At 44.0% G+C, this 18,603-nt stretch overlaps 1 protein-coding gene across 9 annotated transcripts in view; it reads left to right on the forward strand.

The window, feature by feature from the left end:
• Positions 1-12,670, forward strand: part of CD99 (CD99 molecule (Xg blood group)) — a 50,937-nt gene extending 38,267 nt beyond the window's left edge. For 2 of the 9 annotated variants that reach the window (XM_019019352.3, XM_055376343.2), the window contains 2 exons: positions 9,560-9,616; positions 12,140-12,670. In XM_019019352.3, the coding sequence (XP_018874897.2) occupies positions 9,560-9,616; positions 12,140-12,165 (83 nt within the window). In that variant the 3' untranslated portion in view covers positions 12,166-12,670. Of the gene's footprint in view, positions 1-4,716; positions 6,955-7,441; positions 7,790-9,559; positions 9,617-12,139 lie in introns of those variants that run through there. The other 7 variants (XM_019019354.3, XM_055376344.2, XR_010132494.1 and 4 more) reach the window with 6 other exon arrangements.
• Positions 12,671-18,603: the final 5,933 nt, after the last annotated feature.

Raw genomic sequence — 18,603 nt, forward strand, 5'->3', positions numbered from 1 at the left:
CTTCTTCTAGAAGTAGCGGAGGGGTTAAAACAGTAGGGACTCAATGGAAGGGAATTTTTGTTTGCTTTTCAATGACATTTCTTTTTCTTTTCTGAAACTGTTCAACTCACAGCATAATATTCAACCAGGAGGTGAGGAAGGCTTGTTTGCCAGGACAGGATGCGTAATATTCTAGATGTTGTATTTCAAACTCTCTGGCTTTTTTTTTTTTTTTTTTTGAGACAGAGTCTCGCTCTATCGCCCAGAATGGAGTGCAGTGGTGCAATCTTGGCTCACTGCAACCTCAGCCTCGCGGGTTCAAGCAATTCTCCTGCCTCAGCCTCCGAAGTAACTGGAATTACAGGTGTGCATCACCACACCCGGCTAATTTTTGTATTTTTAGTAGAGATGGGGGTTCACCATGTTGGTCACACTGGTCTCGAACTTGTGACCTCAGGTGGTTCCCCCCACCCATCTTGGCCTCCCAAAGTGTTGGGATTATAGGCGTGAGTCAAAGCACCCGGCCTCTTTCTTAGAATCCCAGACAATTATTGAACACTTTTGCATTAAACTACAAAGTCTCTGATTGATGATTCTCTGAACATCTTTAGGTCAACCCAAACTGGATTCATGAGTTGCAAAGGATGTTTATTACCTTGTGCGTGCAGACGTAGGAACTTTTGGGATCTTGTAAGCGTATTTCATATTCACATCCTGTATTAGTCCGTTTTCACACTGCTATGAAGAACTGCCTAAGACTGGATAATTCATGAAGGAAAGAGGATTAATTGATTCACAGTTCAGCATGGCTGGGGAGGCCTCAGGAAACTTACAATCATGGCAGAAGGGGACGCAAGGCACCATCCCATTATCACGAGAACAGCATGGGGGAACGTTCGCTATGGTTCAGTGACCCCCACCTGGTCTCTCCCTGGACACGTGGGGATTATGGGAATTACAATTTAAGATGAGATTTGGGTGGGGACACAGAGGCTCACCATATCACATCTGAAGACACACAAACTTGGGAAAGCACCCAGGAGGCTTAATAGACTTGGTTTTGTCAAAAATTTGGAAATAGAATTGGGAAAAGGAAAAACAACTTTTCCTCTACCTTATCTGCCCCGCCACCCCTGGGTCTTGGTCTTGGGTGGAAGCATTATCTTTGTTTATTGCAGCAGGTGGGGCAGGCATGAACAATGAAAGCTCTCACTGGGTAGAAACAATTTTCCTAGATTCTGCAAGAACAAAAGCAAATATGTCCTGGCGAGGTGGCCCACACCTGTAATCCCAGTGCTTTGGGAGTCCAAGGAAAGAGGATTGCTTGAGCCCAGGAGTTCAAGATCAGCCAGGGCAACATAGTGAAACCTCATCTCTACAAAAAATGTAAAAAATTAGCTGGGCGTGCTTGCGCCTGCCTGTGGTCCCAACTACTCTGGAGGCTGAGGTGTGAGGATTGCTTGAGCCCAGGAATTGGAGGCTGCAGTAAGCCATGATTGCACCACTGCACTCCAGCCTGGACGACAGACAGAGACCCTGTCTCTAGATATAAAAATAAAAATACCTTTTTTTTTTTTTTGAGACGGAGTCTTACTCTGTCACCCAGGCTGGAGTGCGATGGCGTGATCTCGGCTCACTGCAGCCTCTGCCTCCCAGGTTCAAGTGACTCTCCTGCCTCAGCCTCCCGAGCAGCTGGGACTACAGGCGCATGCCACCACGTCCAGCTAATTTTTCATATTTTTAGTAGAGACGGAGTTTTGCTGTGTTAGCCAGGATGGTCTTGATCTCCTGACCTCGTGATCCACCTGCCTTGGCCTCCCAAAGTGCTAGAATTACAGGCATGAGCCACCGTGCCCGGCCCCCAAAATAATTTTTTTTAAAAAAGCATCCTTTCTGAAGAATTGGCTCAGGGGAGTCCAAGATTCACTTTATACTAATGAGATGCTAGGCTAATTTTCTTCTAATATTTTCTATAAGTCTCTTATTCTGATGCCAAATTAACAGAAGGTCCAACTTTCAATTCCTGGTTTGCTTTCTAGTTATCCGGGGATTGATTTTCTTGGCCTTTTGTAAATGCACAAAGCAAAGGGCCAAAAAGAAAATAAAGCATAACAAAGAGAAGCAAGAGATGGTGAAACCCCGTCTCTACTAAAAATACAAGAATTAGCTGTGCGTGATGGTGGGCACCTGTAATATCCCAGCTACTTGGGAGGCTGAGGCAGGGAATTGCTTGAACCCGGGAGGCAGAGGTTACAGTGAGCCAAGATTGTGCCACCGCACTCCAGCCTGGACAACAGAGTGAGACTCTGTCTCAAAAAAAAAAAAAAAAGAGAAAGAAAACAAAAACAAGGCACTCTTCTATAAATACCAAGACCCTACCTCAAAAGAGGACCTTTCCAACTGCATCCACTCACAGCTTGGTTTTTATACCTGAATTACAAAATGAGTTTAATATTTATCTCAGTGACATGGTTTTGTTAGTAGACATGGAATTGCGATGTTGGATCGAGTTATCCGGAAGACGAAAGATGTCAGAGCCCTCAGCCTCTGGGGCAGGATTTTGCTTTATGGGTTCGATTTCCGCGATGGTGATTTTGAGATCTGGCAACCCCATAGGTTCATGGGGAGCTTGGAGATTTCATAAGAAGGATGTGAGTATAGCATGCCCTGGTCCTTCAAGAAACCATGGGCCAGGCGCGGTGGCTTACGCCTGTAATCCCAGCACTTTGGGAGGCCAAGGCGGGTGGATCACCTGAGGTCAGGAGTTTGAGACCAGCCTGGCCAACATGGTGAAACCCTGGCTCTACTAAAAATACAAAAATTAGCCGGGCATGGTGGTGCACACATGTAATTCCAGGTACTCGGGAGGCTGAGGCAAGAGAATCGCTTGAACGCAGGAGGCAGAGTTGCAGTGAGCCGAGATTGAGCCACTGCACTCCAGCCTGGGGACAAGAGTGAGACTTTGTCTCAAAAAGGAAAAGAAAAGAAAAGAAACCATGCCCAGTTTTGGGGATACTGTTATTCTACCAGACAGGCTCATTTTCCGGGACTGTGTCATTGCATTGAAATCTGTGGTGTTTGTTAAATTTGTATTAAAATGAGTCCCAGGCGAGTGAGTAGACATAGGTGAGTCTTCGGCATCTTTCCAACAAGGAGATGCCTTTATCAAATCCTGTGACTTGATATAGATTTACTGAGAAGCTTTGCAGTGTTATATTTTGGGGTTCACGGATTAGAAACTCCTTGTGGAATCGGATGGCTCTGTCTGTTATAGGTTGGTGCAAAAGTAACTGCAGTTTATGCCATTAAAAGTAATAGCAACATAGCAAGACCTCGTGTCTACAAAAAACGTAAAAAAAAAAAAAAATTAGCTGAGTGTGGTGGCTCCCAGCTAATTTTTTACCTTTTTTTGTAGAGACAGAGTCTTGCTATGTTGCCATTACTTTTAATGGCAAAAACCACAATTACTTTTGCACCAGCCTCCCTTCCTCCCTTCCTACAGATTTGAGTTTGTGGTGCTTGGGCTTCTCCTGGTTTTTGTCCATGTGATACGAAGGGGCCTGTTTAAGCTGCTTCTCTCATGCACTCGGGGTCTGTGACTTCACATCTGGGTGTGTTGGCTTCGCGGAGGGCCTGGCTCAGACCGCTAACCGCACGGAGCCTGACCGCTTCCCACAGAGCCCGGCTTCCGTGGCTGGCAAGGGGTGTTCAGGTTGCTGTCCTTTGGCTGTGGTGGCTGGTCCTACTGCTCTGTTTACCAGGGCCCTGGGCTCACAGTGGGTTTCTTGAGGCTTTGGCAAGATGGGCGATTGGCTCTCCCTGTCTCCTTCTTTCTCTTTCTTCTTCTCTGCCTTTCTTCCTTCCCTCCTCCTTTCTTTGCCCCTCCCTCCTTCTTTTCTCTCTTCCTTCCCTGCTGTTCTCTTTCTTCCTTTGCCCTCAGTTCTCCCTCTCTCTTTTCATTCTTTCTTGAACTCTCCCTCTTTCTTCCTCCCTCCCTCCCTTCTTTTCCTGCTTTTCCTTTTTCTCTCTTCCTTTTCTCTATCTCTTCCTTTCTTCCTTCTCTTTTCTTCTTATGTACCTCTTTCTTTTTTCTCTCTTCTTTCCTTCCTTCCTTTCTTTCCGTCCCTCCCTCCTTCTTTCCTTTTTCCTCCCTCCATCCGTTCCTCCTTTCCTTCCTTCCTTTTTTCCTCTGTATTCTTTCTGTCTCTCTTCATCCATCTCTCCTTTTCTTACATGCCTCTTTTCTTCCTTCCTTCTTTCTTCTCTCCCTCCTTCCCTTCTTTCCTTCCTTCCTTCCCTTCCTCCTTCCCTCTCTCCTTCCCTTCCTCCCTCCCTCATTTCCTTCCTCCCTGCTTCACTTCTTCCTCCCTCCCTTCCTCCATACCTCCCTGCTTCCTTTTTTCCAACCTCCTTCCCTCCTCGTTCCTTCCCTCTCTTTCTGCCTTCCTCCCTTCCTCCCTCCCTTTCTCCCATCGCTTCTTCCTTCTTCCCTCCTGCTCTCCCTGTTCCCTGCCTCCCTCCCTGCCTTCCTCTGTCTCTCCCTTCCTCCACTCCTTAATTTTGGTTTCCACTTCCCACTCTCACACTTTGAGCCTCTATCCCATTACTTCCTTGCTCAGAGCAGCTCTTTCTAACACCTCCCTGCTGCTGGGAGCCCCAGCGCACAGCAAAAGCAGACCCAGCACCAGTTTACTTTTTTTATTATTATTTTTTGTCTTTTTCAACCTTCCATTTCAGATGGCTGAAGACCTAGGGGTGAGCAGAGAACCCAGCCCAGGCCTGCGGAGCGTCCTGACCGTAATCGTTTTATCTGCTAAGACATAGCCTTAAAGCAAACCCTTCCATCTGCGCTCCCCTCGCCCTGCTGGCAAATTCCCACCACGATGGGATTCTCAATCACATGGCAGATTCTCTGCCTTCAGTTCCATATGCTTTTGCCTTTCTTGATGCACAGAAGCTCATTATAGCAAATCATATTTCTGCATAAGAGCCTCAGAAAATGAAGAGAAATGCAGATATTTTCTTTTAAACGTAAATCTAACAGAAACAGGGCAGTGACTTCCATGTTTTAATGAGTTTTGTCCCTAAGTCCATCCCTGCCAAGGGAACAAACTGGGGCCCAGGGTGGCCACCCTCTTCCCTGCAGTGTCCTAGGTTAAGCTCACTCACGTCCTAAGGATTTGACCTTCCAGGTCATGCATGGATTTTTAAATCTTCAACGTTTTCGGCCGTGGACTTGCATTTCTCACTGCACTTCCTATGAAGCGGTTCTTAACTCTTTCTGTGATCAGTGTTCCAAACAGGTGCACATCTTGGTTCCTAGAAAAACAAAATTCATACGTTGAAGAATCACCTAAACATCTCCTGATCTTCACACTGTAAGGCGTGTTGGGAATTGGTGGGTGGTCAGGTCCCTATTCACACATTTGAGCATGGAGCCTCTGCGGCCGTCTTCCTTGGATTCTCTCATATCCCTGAAAAACACAAATTGTACCTGGATTTTCCTTCTGTTTCCAAAGTCCACCAACTTGTTCTTCAATGTAATTGATTTTAACTTTTTTTCTTTCTTTTACTTTTCTTATTTTTTTCTTTCTTTTCTTTTTTTCTTATTTCTTTTCCTTCTATTTATTTTACTTTTCTTATTTGTTATATTTCTTTTTCTTTTCTTCTTTTTTCATTTTTCTTTTTTTTTCTTTTTTGAATTGAAGTCTCACTCTGTTGCCCAGGCTGGAGTGCAGTGGTGCAATCTTGGCTCACTGCAGCCTCCACCTCCTGGGTTCAAGCGATTCTCCTGCCTCAGCCTCCCGAGTAGCTGGGACTACAGGCGCGCACCACCACACCCAGCTAATTTTTGTATTTTTAGTAGAGACGGGGTTTCTCCATGTTGGCCAGGCTGATCTCGAACTTCTGACCTCAGGTGATCTGCCTGCCTCAACTTTCCAAAGTGCTGGGATTACAGGTGTGAGCCACTGTGCCTGGCCCTTTTTCTTTTTGCTTTTTTTTTTTCTCTTATTTCTTTTTTCTTATTTGTTTTCCTTTTTGCTTTTTCTTTTTATCTTATTTCTTTTACTTATTTTTCTTTTTTTACTTTTATTTCTTCTCCGTTTTTCCTCATTCTTTTCCTCTTATTTCTTTGACTTTTCTGATTTCTTTTTTCTTCTTATTTTCCTTTTTTTTCATATTCCTTTTAATTTTTTCTTACTTCTTTTACTTTTCTTATTTGCCCTCTTGTGGAAATGAGGCACAGCCTCCCTTATGGTTGAGCCATAGTTCTAGCTGAGCACGGATGGTTTGATCCTCCTGTGTTGGGGCACTGTATGGTGTGAGGGCACAAAACCTTGACCCACATGGGTCTGGTCACCTTCTCACAGAGGTCACCTTTACAGCCCCCCAGCTCTTTGAAGGATGTGTCCCAAGGTGTCTCAAGTCTGATGCAATGAAAGCTGCCCCCCATTGACCACAGGACTGAGTCCAGAATGTCCTGCGTGTTTCCCAGAGTGTCTGTCCTAACACCGCTTAAAGATTAGCCACTGCTAGACAGTGATCCTCAGGTATATGGTCTCAGGATTGGCCCCAAGTACATGGTGTGTGTGTGTGTATAAATATATCTTCACAAAGCATAGGGACCCATTAAAGCCATATTGCTTTGCTGAATGGTTCTAATAGCTACAGATGATTTCTAGCCTGAAAGAAAAGCACCACGAATTGTTTGAAGTTGACTTGTCAGATGTGGCATGCTCGGTCTAAGTTTTGACAGGAAAGGTATGTGGGTAGGGGTGTACGGAGCATCTCATGAGACCAGTTCTCCTCCTGACAGGTCCGTGATGTCGGAACTGTTGCCCCAGATGGACTTTGCCCTTGTGAGACTTTATACTTTTCAATGGACTTTTTCCCTCTTTAAAACTCGCCAGCTTTTATGTAGTGTTTTATAAAATTACAGGAATAAAAAGAATATCTTTTATGCTTTTTAACCAATGAGGGGAGAGGGAGAAATTATTTGTCCTCTGAAATGAATGCAGGTTTTCAATTTCTAGCCAGGACAGTTTGCTGCAAAATGCACCCGTGTTGACAACTTGTGACTGGCAGAACAAATGACATTTGTGGTGAACATTTTCGGATCATTTCGAATGTTCTTCTCTTCGGGGGGTTTTCCTCTCTTTTTCTTAAATCAAAGAATTTGGCCTCTTTATGTGGGAGTCATTTAGTGGTTAGGGAGAACAGTTGAAACTGTGGAGTTCACGTAGCATAAACTGGCAAGGCTGTCTCTGCTGCTGTCATTAAAAGTTACGCTGCTGGCTTGGCACGGTGGTTCACACCTGTAATCCCAGCATTTTGGGAGGCCGAGGTGGGCAGATCACGAAGTCAGGAGATCGAGACCATCCTGGCTAACATGGTGAAACCCCGTCTCTACTAAAAATACAAAAAATTAGCTGGGCATGGTGGCGGGCGCCTGTAGTCCCAGCTACTCGGGAGGCTGAGGCAAGAGAATGGCGTGAACCCTGGAGGCGGAGGTTGCAGTGAGCCGAGATCGTGCCACTGCGTTCCAGCCTGGGCGACAGAGCAAGACTCTGTCTCAAAAAAAAAAAAAAAAAAAAGAAAAAGAAAAGTTACACTGCTGCACCATACAAATGTGTTCCTTTATGAAGGCATTTGAACCACAGATGGGGCCGTTTTACAAATAGCACGGTCTTTGTGAGGGGGAAATGCATGGCCACAGATTCGATGAGCTTCTGCTGCTTCCCTTTGTGTTGAAAACGTGGGTGTTCCTTCACACCAGCACTGGAAATAAATAAATACCTATTGATCTGTGCATCTCTTACGCGTTTCCAATTCTGTTGGCTTATGCTGTGGGTCAGAAAAGAAGCGACACCGACAACATTTGGGGACTTGACCCTGTTTGCGTTGTGGCATGTTTGAAACATTTTTTAATGGAAATTTGGGAATAGAGGGCCGGGCGTGGTGGCTCAGGCCTGTAATCCCAGTACTTTGAGAGGCCGAGGTGGGCGGATCACAAGGTCAGGAGATCAACACCATCCTGGCTAACACGGTGGAACCCCATCTCTACTAAAAATACAAAAAATTAGCCAGGCGTGGTGGTGCATGCCTGAAATCCCAGCTACTCAGGAGGCTGAGGCAGGAGAATTGCTTGAACCCAGGAGGCGGAAGTTGCAGTGAGCTGAGATCGTGCCACTGCACACCAGCCTGGGCGACAGAGCGAGACTCTGTCTCAAAGAAATAATAATAAATAAATAAATAAATAAATAAATAAATAAATTTGGGAATGGAAACAAGACTGGGAAAAAATGCTGGAGGAGGAAGAAAACCGGGTACACAAGACCCCTTGGCTGTCTTGTCCTTTGATGGCTGGGGCAGCTCTTAGTGCTCGGAGTCCTCACTCACCTCTCTGCATTCTGAGGGAGGTAGAAGAGGGGACAGGAGAGCCAATTCAACCCGAGAAGGATGATCGGTGGAGGTAGGTAAAGGAAGAAAGTCCCCTTTCCCTAGGTACTGAAAAGATGCTAATCTGCTGAGATTCTCTGCATTTATTTTTATTTATTTTAATTTTTATTTTGAGACAGTCTCGCTCTGTCACCCACGCTGGAGTGCAGTGCCACAATCTCAGCTCACTGCAACCTCCACCTCTTGGGTTCAAATGATTCTCCTGCCTCAGCCTCCCAAGTAGCTGGGACTACAGGTGCACGCCACCACGCCCAACTAATTTTTGTATTTTTAATAGAGATGGGGTTTCACCATGTTGGCCAGGATGGGCTCGATCTCTTGACCTCGTGATCCGCCCACCTGGGCCTCCCAAAGTGCTGGGATTACAGGTGTGAGCCACCATGCCCAGCCTCTGCATTTATTTTTATTTATTTATTTTTATTTTTATTTTGAGACAGTCTTGCCCTATCACCCAGGCTGGAGTGCAGTAGTGTGATCTCAGCTCACTGCAACCTCCACCTCCTGGGTTCAAACGATCCTCCTGCCTCAGCCTCCCGAGTAGCTGGGAGTATAGGTGCACACCACCACGCCCAGCTAAGTTTTGTATTTTTTAGTAGAGACGGGGTTTCACCATGTTGGCCAGGCTGGTCTCGAACTCCTGACCTCAAGTGATCCACCTGCCTCAGCCTCCCAAAGTGCTGGGATTACAGGCGTGAGTCACCACGCCCAGCCGTCTGCATTTGTTTGATGAGTTTGGGGGCAGTTATAAATAAGAATCTTATTTTCATAGATGCACGTACTTTTTTTTTTTTTTATAGAAAGAGCTTCCATGTGTATGTTCCTCAGTGTTTAGGGAGAAGAAAGCAAGCCTTAAAATAGAGGAAAATGAAGCTGCTTGGATTACCCTGTTGAAGTTCATCTCTGCCTGCACCATGCATGAAAAAATACTGGCAAAGTCTTCACTTAGATATCTGAGTGTTAGACTCCATGTTCTCAGTGGGTCTTGGGGTTCAGAACTGAGTGCTCTCATCCAAGCAATAGGAGCGTCGACCTCAGGAAAGCCCAGGTGTTTTGTGTGTATTTTGAGGAGTGGGTTATCTGGTGCACTGAGCCTCTCTGTGTGTTTTCTTCTTCTTTTCAGCAGAACAAGGGGAGGTGGACATGGAGAGCCACCGGAATGCCAACGCAGAGCCAGCTGGTAAGAAGGACGGGGAACGGTGGCTTGCACACGTGGCCAGTGTTCCCATTTTATCTTCTCCATCCTCTCCCATCTTGCTGTCCTGCTCACATTCTCAAATTTGGTTGCATGGCTTTGAATGTCTTCCTTTATGTCTCGTTGCTTTGGAGGGATACTTTCAAAAGACAATGAATGTGTAAACTTCCTAGGGCCTGGGCCTTCAGAGAAGACCTATATGTGCTTAAGTCTCTGTTTAACAAAATATTAAGGAAGTTTTCCCAGGAGTTCGAGACCAGCCTGGCCAACATGGTGAAACCCTGTCTCTACTAAAAATACAAAATTAGCTGAGTGTGGTGGTGGGCACCTGTAATCCCAGCTACTTGGGAGGCTGAGGCAAGAGAACTGCTTGAACCGGGGAGGTAGAGGTTGCAGTGAGCCGAGATCGTGCCATTGCACTCCAGCCTGGGCGACACAGTGAGACGTTTCAAAAAAAAAAAAAAAAAGTTCCAAGTGGCACACGATTGGTGCATTGTTGGGAAGTCCACAGCTGGCTGGTGTGCACTGGGAATTAAAAGTCCATCTCCTGAAATATAACTCGTTAAGTTTTGCTGTCAACTTTTTTTTTGTTGTTAGAGATAGGGTCTCACTCTGTCGCCCAGGCTGGAGTGCAGTGGCACGATCATAACTTACTGCAGCCTCGATCTCCTGGGCTCAAGGGATCCTCCCACCTCAGCCTCCTGATTAGCTGGAACCACAGGCGTGCACCACCATGTCCGGCTGATTTGTTGTTGTTTTTTTTATTTTGTGGAGACGAGGTCTCACTAGGTTGCCCAGACAGGGTCTCACTATGTTGCCCATCCTGAGCTCAAGCAACCCTCCCACCTCAGCTTCCCAGAGTGCTGGGATTCTAGGCGTGAACTACCGCACCCAGCCTGCTATCACCTTCTAAAAATCCTCTCAACCAGGTGGAAAATGTGGTTAAGAAGAGACTTTAATTCGTGAGAAACTTCTCGGGGTAAAAGGCAGGCATTTTGCCATCAGAACCACTTTTGAAAATGGCAAGAAAAAAATGTGTGTGTGTTTATGTGCGTGTATGTTTTTCTTTTGTTTGTGCATACATTGGAACCTTCTCATTTGCCTGAGAGATGCAGTGCTTATTTTTAATAGCAGCTGTCAAATTGAGAGGGATTTTTAATGAAATGATTTAAAGTATTTTAATTTTTTTTCTTTTTGAGATGGAGTGTCTCTCTGTCACCCAGGCTGGAGTGCAGTGGTGCGACCTCTGCTCACTGCAACCCCTGCCTGCCAGTGTCAAGTGATTCTCCTTTCTCAGCCTTCTGAGTAGCTGAGACCACAGGCACCCGCCATCATGCCCCACTAATTTTCTTTCTATTTTTACTAGAGACGGGGCTTTCGCCATGTTGGCCAGAGTGGTCTCGAACTCCTGACCTCAAGTGATCTGCCCACCTTGGCCTCCCAAAGTGCTAGGATTACAGGCATGAGCCACCGTGCCTGGCATTCCATTTTAAAGATAGAGACTTCTAGAAAGTTAGTGTCTCGCCAGACGCGGTGGCTAACACCTGTAGTCCCAGCACTTTGGGAGGCTGAGGTGGGCTGATCACCTGAGGTTGGGAGTTCGAGACCAGCCTGACCAACATGGAGAAACCACGTCTCTACTAAAAATAAAAAAAAATAAAAAAATAAAAAAAAATTAGCCAGGCATCGTGGCGCATGCCTGTAATTCCAGCTACTCAGAAGGCTGAGGCAGGAGAATCGCTTGAACCCGGGAGGCGGAGGTTGTGGTGAGCCAAGATCGCGCCATTGCACTCCAGCCTGGGCAACAAGAGCAAAACTCTGTCTCAAAAATAATAATAATAATAAAAGAAAGTTAGTGTCTTGTTGACTGCTCTTTCGAGTCAGGGAAAGATGTTTAGAACAAGCTATATCTTAAAGAGAAAAGGAAGATTCCTTCTGCCCACGGCAATGAAGTTGTCTGGCTTCATTAGCCAGTACATTGGTATATATGTATGGAGCCCTCTTTACTTGAAGGGCTTGGCATTCCGGTGTTTTCTGCCACCATTGTTCTTAATTCCTTCTTCCAAATCCCCGCTTCTCCCTCCAAAATAGTTTTAAGACTGACATGCAGAATAAAGTTTCCAAAACTTAAATGAATGGACCAGAAAATCTCAGCCCAGCATCATTGCCAATCAATAAAAACTGCACACTCTCATTTAGAAGATTTAGTCTTCCATCTGGTAAGTTTTAGGCATTTGTTAGTGTCTCTGTGACGTCGTTAGTGGAAATTGCCTTCTGCTGTTTTCCTTCTGCTTTTTCTGCAGCATCCATTTTTTTTAATGAATGGCATCATTCAATGAAATTGATTGAATTGATTGAGATTTAGGGTTTTGCTTTTTCGTGATGAGTTTTGGGCCCATTTATCTTATGCAGAAATAAAACCACTGGCTCCTGAAAGTTGTAGGAACTGTGTCCACGTGAGTGCTCAGGGAACTGGGAATGACTTTCTTTTGTCTCTGTCTCCCACAGTTCAGCGTACTCTTCTAGAGAAATAGAAGATTGTCGGCAGAAACAGCCCAGGCATTGGCAGCAGGGTTAGAACAGCTGCCTGAGGCTCCTCCCTGAAGGACACCTGCCTGAGAGCAGAGATGGAGGCCTTCTGTTCACGGCGGATTCTTTGTTTTAATCTTGCGATGTGCTTTGCTTGTTGCTGGGCGGATGATGTTTACTAATGATGAATTTTACATCCAAAGGGGGATAGGCACTTGGACCCCCATTCTCCAAGGCCCGGGGGGGCGGTTTCCCATGGGATGTGAAAGGCTGGCCATTATTAAGTCCCTGTAACTCAAATGTCAACCCCACCGAGGCACCCCCCCGTCCCCCAGAATCTTCGCTGTTTACAAATCACGTGTCCATTGAGCACGTCTGAAACCCTTGGTAGCCCTGACTTTTTTTTAATTAAAATAAGGTAAGCCCTTCAATTTGTTTCTTCAATATTTCTTTCATTTGTAGGGATATTTCTTTTTCATATCAGACTAATAAAAAGAAATTAGAAACCAAGTACTTTTTTTTTTACTTAAATATTTTGCCGTGGGTGGATGTTAAAGAAGGCCGTGGTAATTTACAGGATGGGTTCCAAGTTCTCTTCTTCTGGGGCTTTAAGGCAGATTTCCAGCCTAAATGCTAGCTCTTTATTTCCAAAATGTCCTTGTTGGGCTCTTTTCCTTTCCCATGTCCTGCCACATCGGGATGGGTACTCTTCTACACCCAGATACTCCCAGCCAGATACTCTCCTCCATCCAGATACTCTGTTTCCAGATACTCTCCCTGCAGCTAGGTATCCCCTTGAGTCCAGATGTTCCCTGCTTCCAGATACTCCTCTGTATCCAGATACTCCTCTAAATCCAGGTACTCCCTACATCCAGATACTGTACTTCCTAAGATGTACAAGATGTACCGCATTTTCCCAACACTGAAGACTTGACCACAGCTTAAGTGGGTTGGTTAAATACATTATGGCCCAGATTGCAATGGATCTTCTGCCTTGTTAAAAAGAATGAATGAGTCAAGGGTCTTTTTGTTTACTGACACTGCCTAGCATGTATTGAAGCTCAGTAAACACTTGCAGAATAAATCACAGAAAAGCCTCTCTCCTTAAGAAGTTAGAGATTGGCTTTGATACCAACAACTACCATACTATTCCAAATACTATTATTTCAAAAATTTATAAAGTATTTTATTCTATGTTCTATTAGCCATTAAGTAACTTTTTTTTTTTTTTTTTTTTGAGACGGAGTCTTGCTCTGTCACCCAGGCTGGAGTGCAGTGGGGCGATCTTGGCTCACTGCAACCTCCGCCTCCTGGGTTCAAGTGATTCTCCTGCCTCAGCCTCCCAAGTAGCTGGGACTACAGGCGTGCGCCACCACACCCGGCTAATTTTTCTATTTTTAGTAGAGCCTGGGTTTCACCATGTTGGCCAGGCTGGTCTCAAACTCCTGACCTCAAGTGATCTGCCTGCCAAGGCCTCCAAAAGTGCTGGGATTACAGGTGTGAGCCACTGTGCCTGGCCCAGCCCTGAAGTAACTTTTTAATCATCATTCCCAAAATCATAGGACTTTCTTTACATAGAAGTTCCGAAATAATGAAACAAAAGAGTTGTTTTACCCAGGTATTTAATGATCCAACAAGCCATATAATTTAAACTCTATGTTTCAAGTAACCCACTTTCAATAAAATCATGTTTATTTTTATGTCCATGAGAAATTAAAATGAGTCATCTACAAAGACGGACATCCACCCTCCACAAAAAAATAAGTCTTGTTGACACATTTCTTGGAAGTATAGATTTATTTATAAATAAGCCCTAATTTGACATATCTAAAAAAAACCCTTTTTCTTTTTTTTTTTTTTACTACTTTTTACTCTTCTGCTTCTTGTTTAATGAGCCATTTCTGTGGATAGTATGATTACAATGAGCCATTTGTGTGGATGGTATGATTATAATACTTACAAAAATGTCAGTGTTATTCATAGAATGACAACAGATTTAATGCATTTTTTTCTTTTTTTTATTCTAAAGTTAGTCAGTGTGAAGAATCTGACCTCAAAGACAATTCTTGATGATTCATTGGGGAGGACTAGAAACACCACCCTCTAACTTTATAACGTGTCATTGGTCACTCAGCAAAGCGGCCAGGCATGCTGGTTTATCCAGCTTTCAGCCCTTGAAGATTCACCAGACTAAGGATTAAGTGAAAAAGAATATCTGCCACCTACTTCACTAAGGCGTAAACAGTCCCTATAGATCAATGAGAAAAGGACCCAACACCCGTATAAAAACAAAGGGCAATTCACATGTTTTCCAGAAATGGAACGCAGATGATTTTATGAAGATAGCCCATTTTATATCGTTTTTCAACTAAGAGATTGGCAATAATCAGAAAGTTTGTAGGGCTCTTAGGAAACAGATCTGAGACATCATGTAAGTCCTGGGCATTTGCGAAACTTCTATGGGGAATGGACTGACAGTGTCCTTAAACAATTAAACATGCACATCCGTGGTCGGCCCCCTCAAGGGTGGAGAGGATGAGGCATTTGTGATGTCTCAATACATCCTGGAGAATCTAGAAGGTCATCTCCACACACCTGCACCACAGGTGGCATCCTATAGGTATTTGCTCAAGGAAGCAATGAAAGGGTAAGATAAATAACCAAGAGGTTCCCGCCACTGTGTTCACCCAATTTTACATACTCCAAGTTATCACTAGTGTCAAAATCAGAAGAAATAACTCCAGTGCCAGAAAAAGCCAGCTGGCTGTGCCCTTCAATATCCTGAGAATGATGGGATGTGAAAAGGTGTGGAATCCTCAACAGCAGGGAGACTGCTTGGATAACTCCCACCCAGAACTGAAATTGAAGACGGAGTTTCTGAGCTTAGAAAGGGGAAAGACCCAGCATTTATGACTGACTCCTTCATCCAACCTCTTTCCCCAAATCAGGCGATTTTTGACATGGGTATGGTAACACCGTACGTTTGCATAGAGACATTCATGGGAAGCCTAGCTGCTGTGACGTGCAGCAGTCAGTTTTTAACACCGTCATCAGTGGCGAAATGAAACATTCCCTTGAAATCGCCTTTCTCTGGATGACTATTTAAACAGCTTCACGTTAGCCTGCCTGTGCGACTGAGGACGTACTCATGATATCCTCATTTTCCGGTGGAGTAAAGTTTGTGACGTCAATCCCATTCTGAATATCAGGACTTTAAATCTCTATGATGTTAGCACAAAATGCAAGTGGAGCCCTCTCCAAGCTTTCATAGACACGTGTTTTGGAAGCCTTAATGGGGAAACAATTCTCAATGTGGAAAAGTTGTCATGTATTGCAGAGAAGAGAACCGACCACCATGCCCAGCTAATGTTTGTATTTTTAGTAGAGACGGGGTTTCAACTTGTTGGCCAGGATGGTCTCGATCTCTTGACCTCGTGATCTGCTCATCTCGACTTACCAGAATGCTGGGATTACAGGCGTGAGCCACCGCGCCGGGCCCAATACATTTCTTTTCTTAGTTGACTTCTTTTGTATCTCTTCATAGCCTTTTCATATTTTTATATTGATTTGTATCTTTCATTTTCTATATATTTAAACTACCTACTTATGTTAATTCTGTGCCATGCTAACTTCCTTAATTCATGATTCATATGGGCATACATACAGTCATGGATACAACAGGCTTTCGTATATAAAATTATGAAAAAGTTTATTCTTTTAACATTTTGTGGGGATACAACAGGTTTTCATATATAAATCATGAAAAAATGCATCTATTCTTCTAACACTTTGTGAGGATACAACAGGTTTTCATATATAAAATTATGAAAAAAATTCTTCTAACACCCTTGTGGGGATACAAAAGGTTTTCATATATAAAATCATGAAAAAGGCCGAGTGCGGTGGCTTACGCCTGTAATCCCAGCACTTTGGGAGGCCGAGGCAGCTGGATCAAGAGGTCAGGAGATCGAGACCATCCTGGCCAACATGGTGAAACCCTGTCTCTACTAAAAATACAAAAAATTAGCTGGGCATGGTGGCACGCACTTGTAATCCCAGCTACTCGGGAGGCTGAGGCAGGAGAATCGCTTGAACCCGGGAGGTGGAGGTTGCAGTGAGCCAAGATCGTGCCACTGCACTCCAGCCTGGCCACAGAGCAAGAGTCCATCTAAAAAAAAAAAAAAAAATCATGAAAAAAAGTATCTATTCTTCTAACACTTTTGTGAGGGTTACAACGGGTTTTCATCTATAAAATAATGAAAAAATGTATTCCTTTCTTAAGAACATTTGTCAGGAATGGGTATTAAATTCAATCAAGTGTTTTCTTGGGATGCATCATGATGACTATGGTTTTCTACTTTGACCTGCTAATATGGTGAAATAAATATAATGACATATCATCGATCATCCTTCAATCCAATCTTATTTGGTGTTACACTTTAGTTTTGTTATTTTCTTTAGGATTATTGTATCAATATTCAAAAGTCAAATTCATGTGTGTTATATGTTTGCATGTAATATATTTCAATATTGTGCTTTCTTCATACATTTTGGTAGATTTTCTTCTTTCTCTTGTGGAAAATCTGATTGGCTAAAGTTTTCTGGGCATGGGCTGTGTGTGTGTGTGTGTGTGTTTTAGAGGGGGCAAAGGGTTTTTTTTTCTTTCTGATGGAGAGATATTTATTTATTTATTTAGAGATGGAGTCTCACTCTGTTGCCCAGGCTGGAGTCCAGTGGTGCAATCTTGGCTCACTGCAACCTCCACCTCCCAAGTTCAAGCAATTCTCCTGCCTCAGCCTCCCAAGTAGCTGGGATTACAGGCATATACAAGCACGCCCAGCTAATTTTTGTATTTTTAGTAGAGATGGGGTTTCACCATGTTGGCCAGGCTGGCTCAAGCTCCTGACTTCAAGTGATCTGCCTTCCTCGGCCTCCCAAAGACCTGGGATGACAGGCATGAGTCACTGTACCCGGCTGGGAAATGATTTTTTTTTAAAAAAAACTTTCTGTATTTCTACTTCTTCATTGGAAAGTAATTCGTATTTACTTAAGTTTTCAAATATCACAGTGCAGATTAGAGCAAAGTAGTTGTTTATAATTCTTCCGCATCCTCCAAGTGTATGCAGAAGCTCGCATTCTTCTTTTGTGCTGTCATTATTTTAGTTTGTTATCTTCGTCTACTTTAGTTTTCTCAGATAATGTTTAAATTATTTGGCAAATCATTTCTCAATTTTCAATGCATTAATTTCCTCCATCTGCTTTTCTGGAGTTTAATGTGATACCCACTCTCCCCACACAGGATGACTTCTTGGGTTGAATGTTCATTCCATTTATTTTCATTCTTTCTTGCTTAATGTTGTAAACAGGCGAGGTTCTAACTTTTCATCTGTGTACTACAAGCTCTCAAGTTCTTTCATGGGGAGTTTGTATCACGGTCATTTTCTAGTATTTAGCATTTTCAGCTTTTGTTTCCTGTCAACTCAACATTAAAAGTTTTTTAAAACGTCCGGGTGATATTGTTGCTTTGTTTGCTTTCCTGGTTTCATTATCCATTTTCAATTTTGCTGCTGTGAATTTGCACCGTCTCCTTGGGGAGTGATTTGGCTCTGTATTAGTCAGCGTTCTCTAGAGGGACAGAACTAATGGAATATATGTATACACACAAAGGGGAGTTTATTAAGTATTAACTCACACGATCACAAGGTCCCACAATAGGCCATCTGCAGGCTGAGGAGCAAGGAGAGCCAGTCCCAGTCCCAAAACTGAAGAACTTGGAGTCCAATGTTTGAGGGCAGGAAGCATCCAGCACGGGACAGAGATGTAGGCTGGGAGGCTAGGCCAGGGTCTGTTTTTGCATTTTTTTGCCTGCTTTATATTCTAGCCTTGATGGCAGCTGATTAGATTATGCCCACCCAGATTAAGGGCGGGGGGCCTGCCTTTCCCAGCCCACTGACTCAAATGGTAATCTCCTTTGGCAACACCCTCACAGACACACCCAGGATCAATACTTTGTGTCAATCAATCCAATCAGGTTAACAGTCAGTATGAACCATCACAGGCAGTGTCTACAAACAATGAAACATGCACACACCTTTCTACCTAATTCCTGCCCATTCCTGACCAACGCTCCTAAGAAAGGAATAGATTGATTTTTTTCTTGATTTTATATCTTAAAAACCTGTTGTATCTATGTCTGTATGTGTGCCAGGGTGAATCACAAAGTCAGGAAGTTAGTGTGACACAAAATAAGAATATCTTTATTCTTTTATTTTTTATTACTTTTTATTTTGTTTTTGAGACAGAGTCTTACTCTGTCCCCCAGGCTGGAGTGCAGTGGCCTGATCTAAGCTCACTACAACCTCCACCTTTCCACTTCAAGTGATTCTCCTGCGTCAGCCTCCCAAGTAGCTGGGATTACAGGCACATGCCACCACACCCGGCTA

This window comes from Gorilla gorilla, chromosome X (genome assembly GCF_029281585.2).
Source record: "Gorilla gorilla gorilla isolate KB3781 chromosome X, NHGRI_mGorGor1-v2.1_pri, whole genome shotgun sequence".
NCBI lineage: Eukaryota > Metazoa > Chordata > Mammalia > Primates > Hominidae > Gorilla > Gorilla gorilla.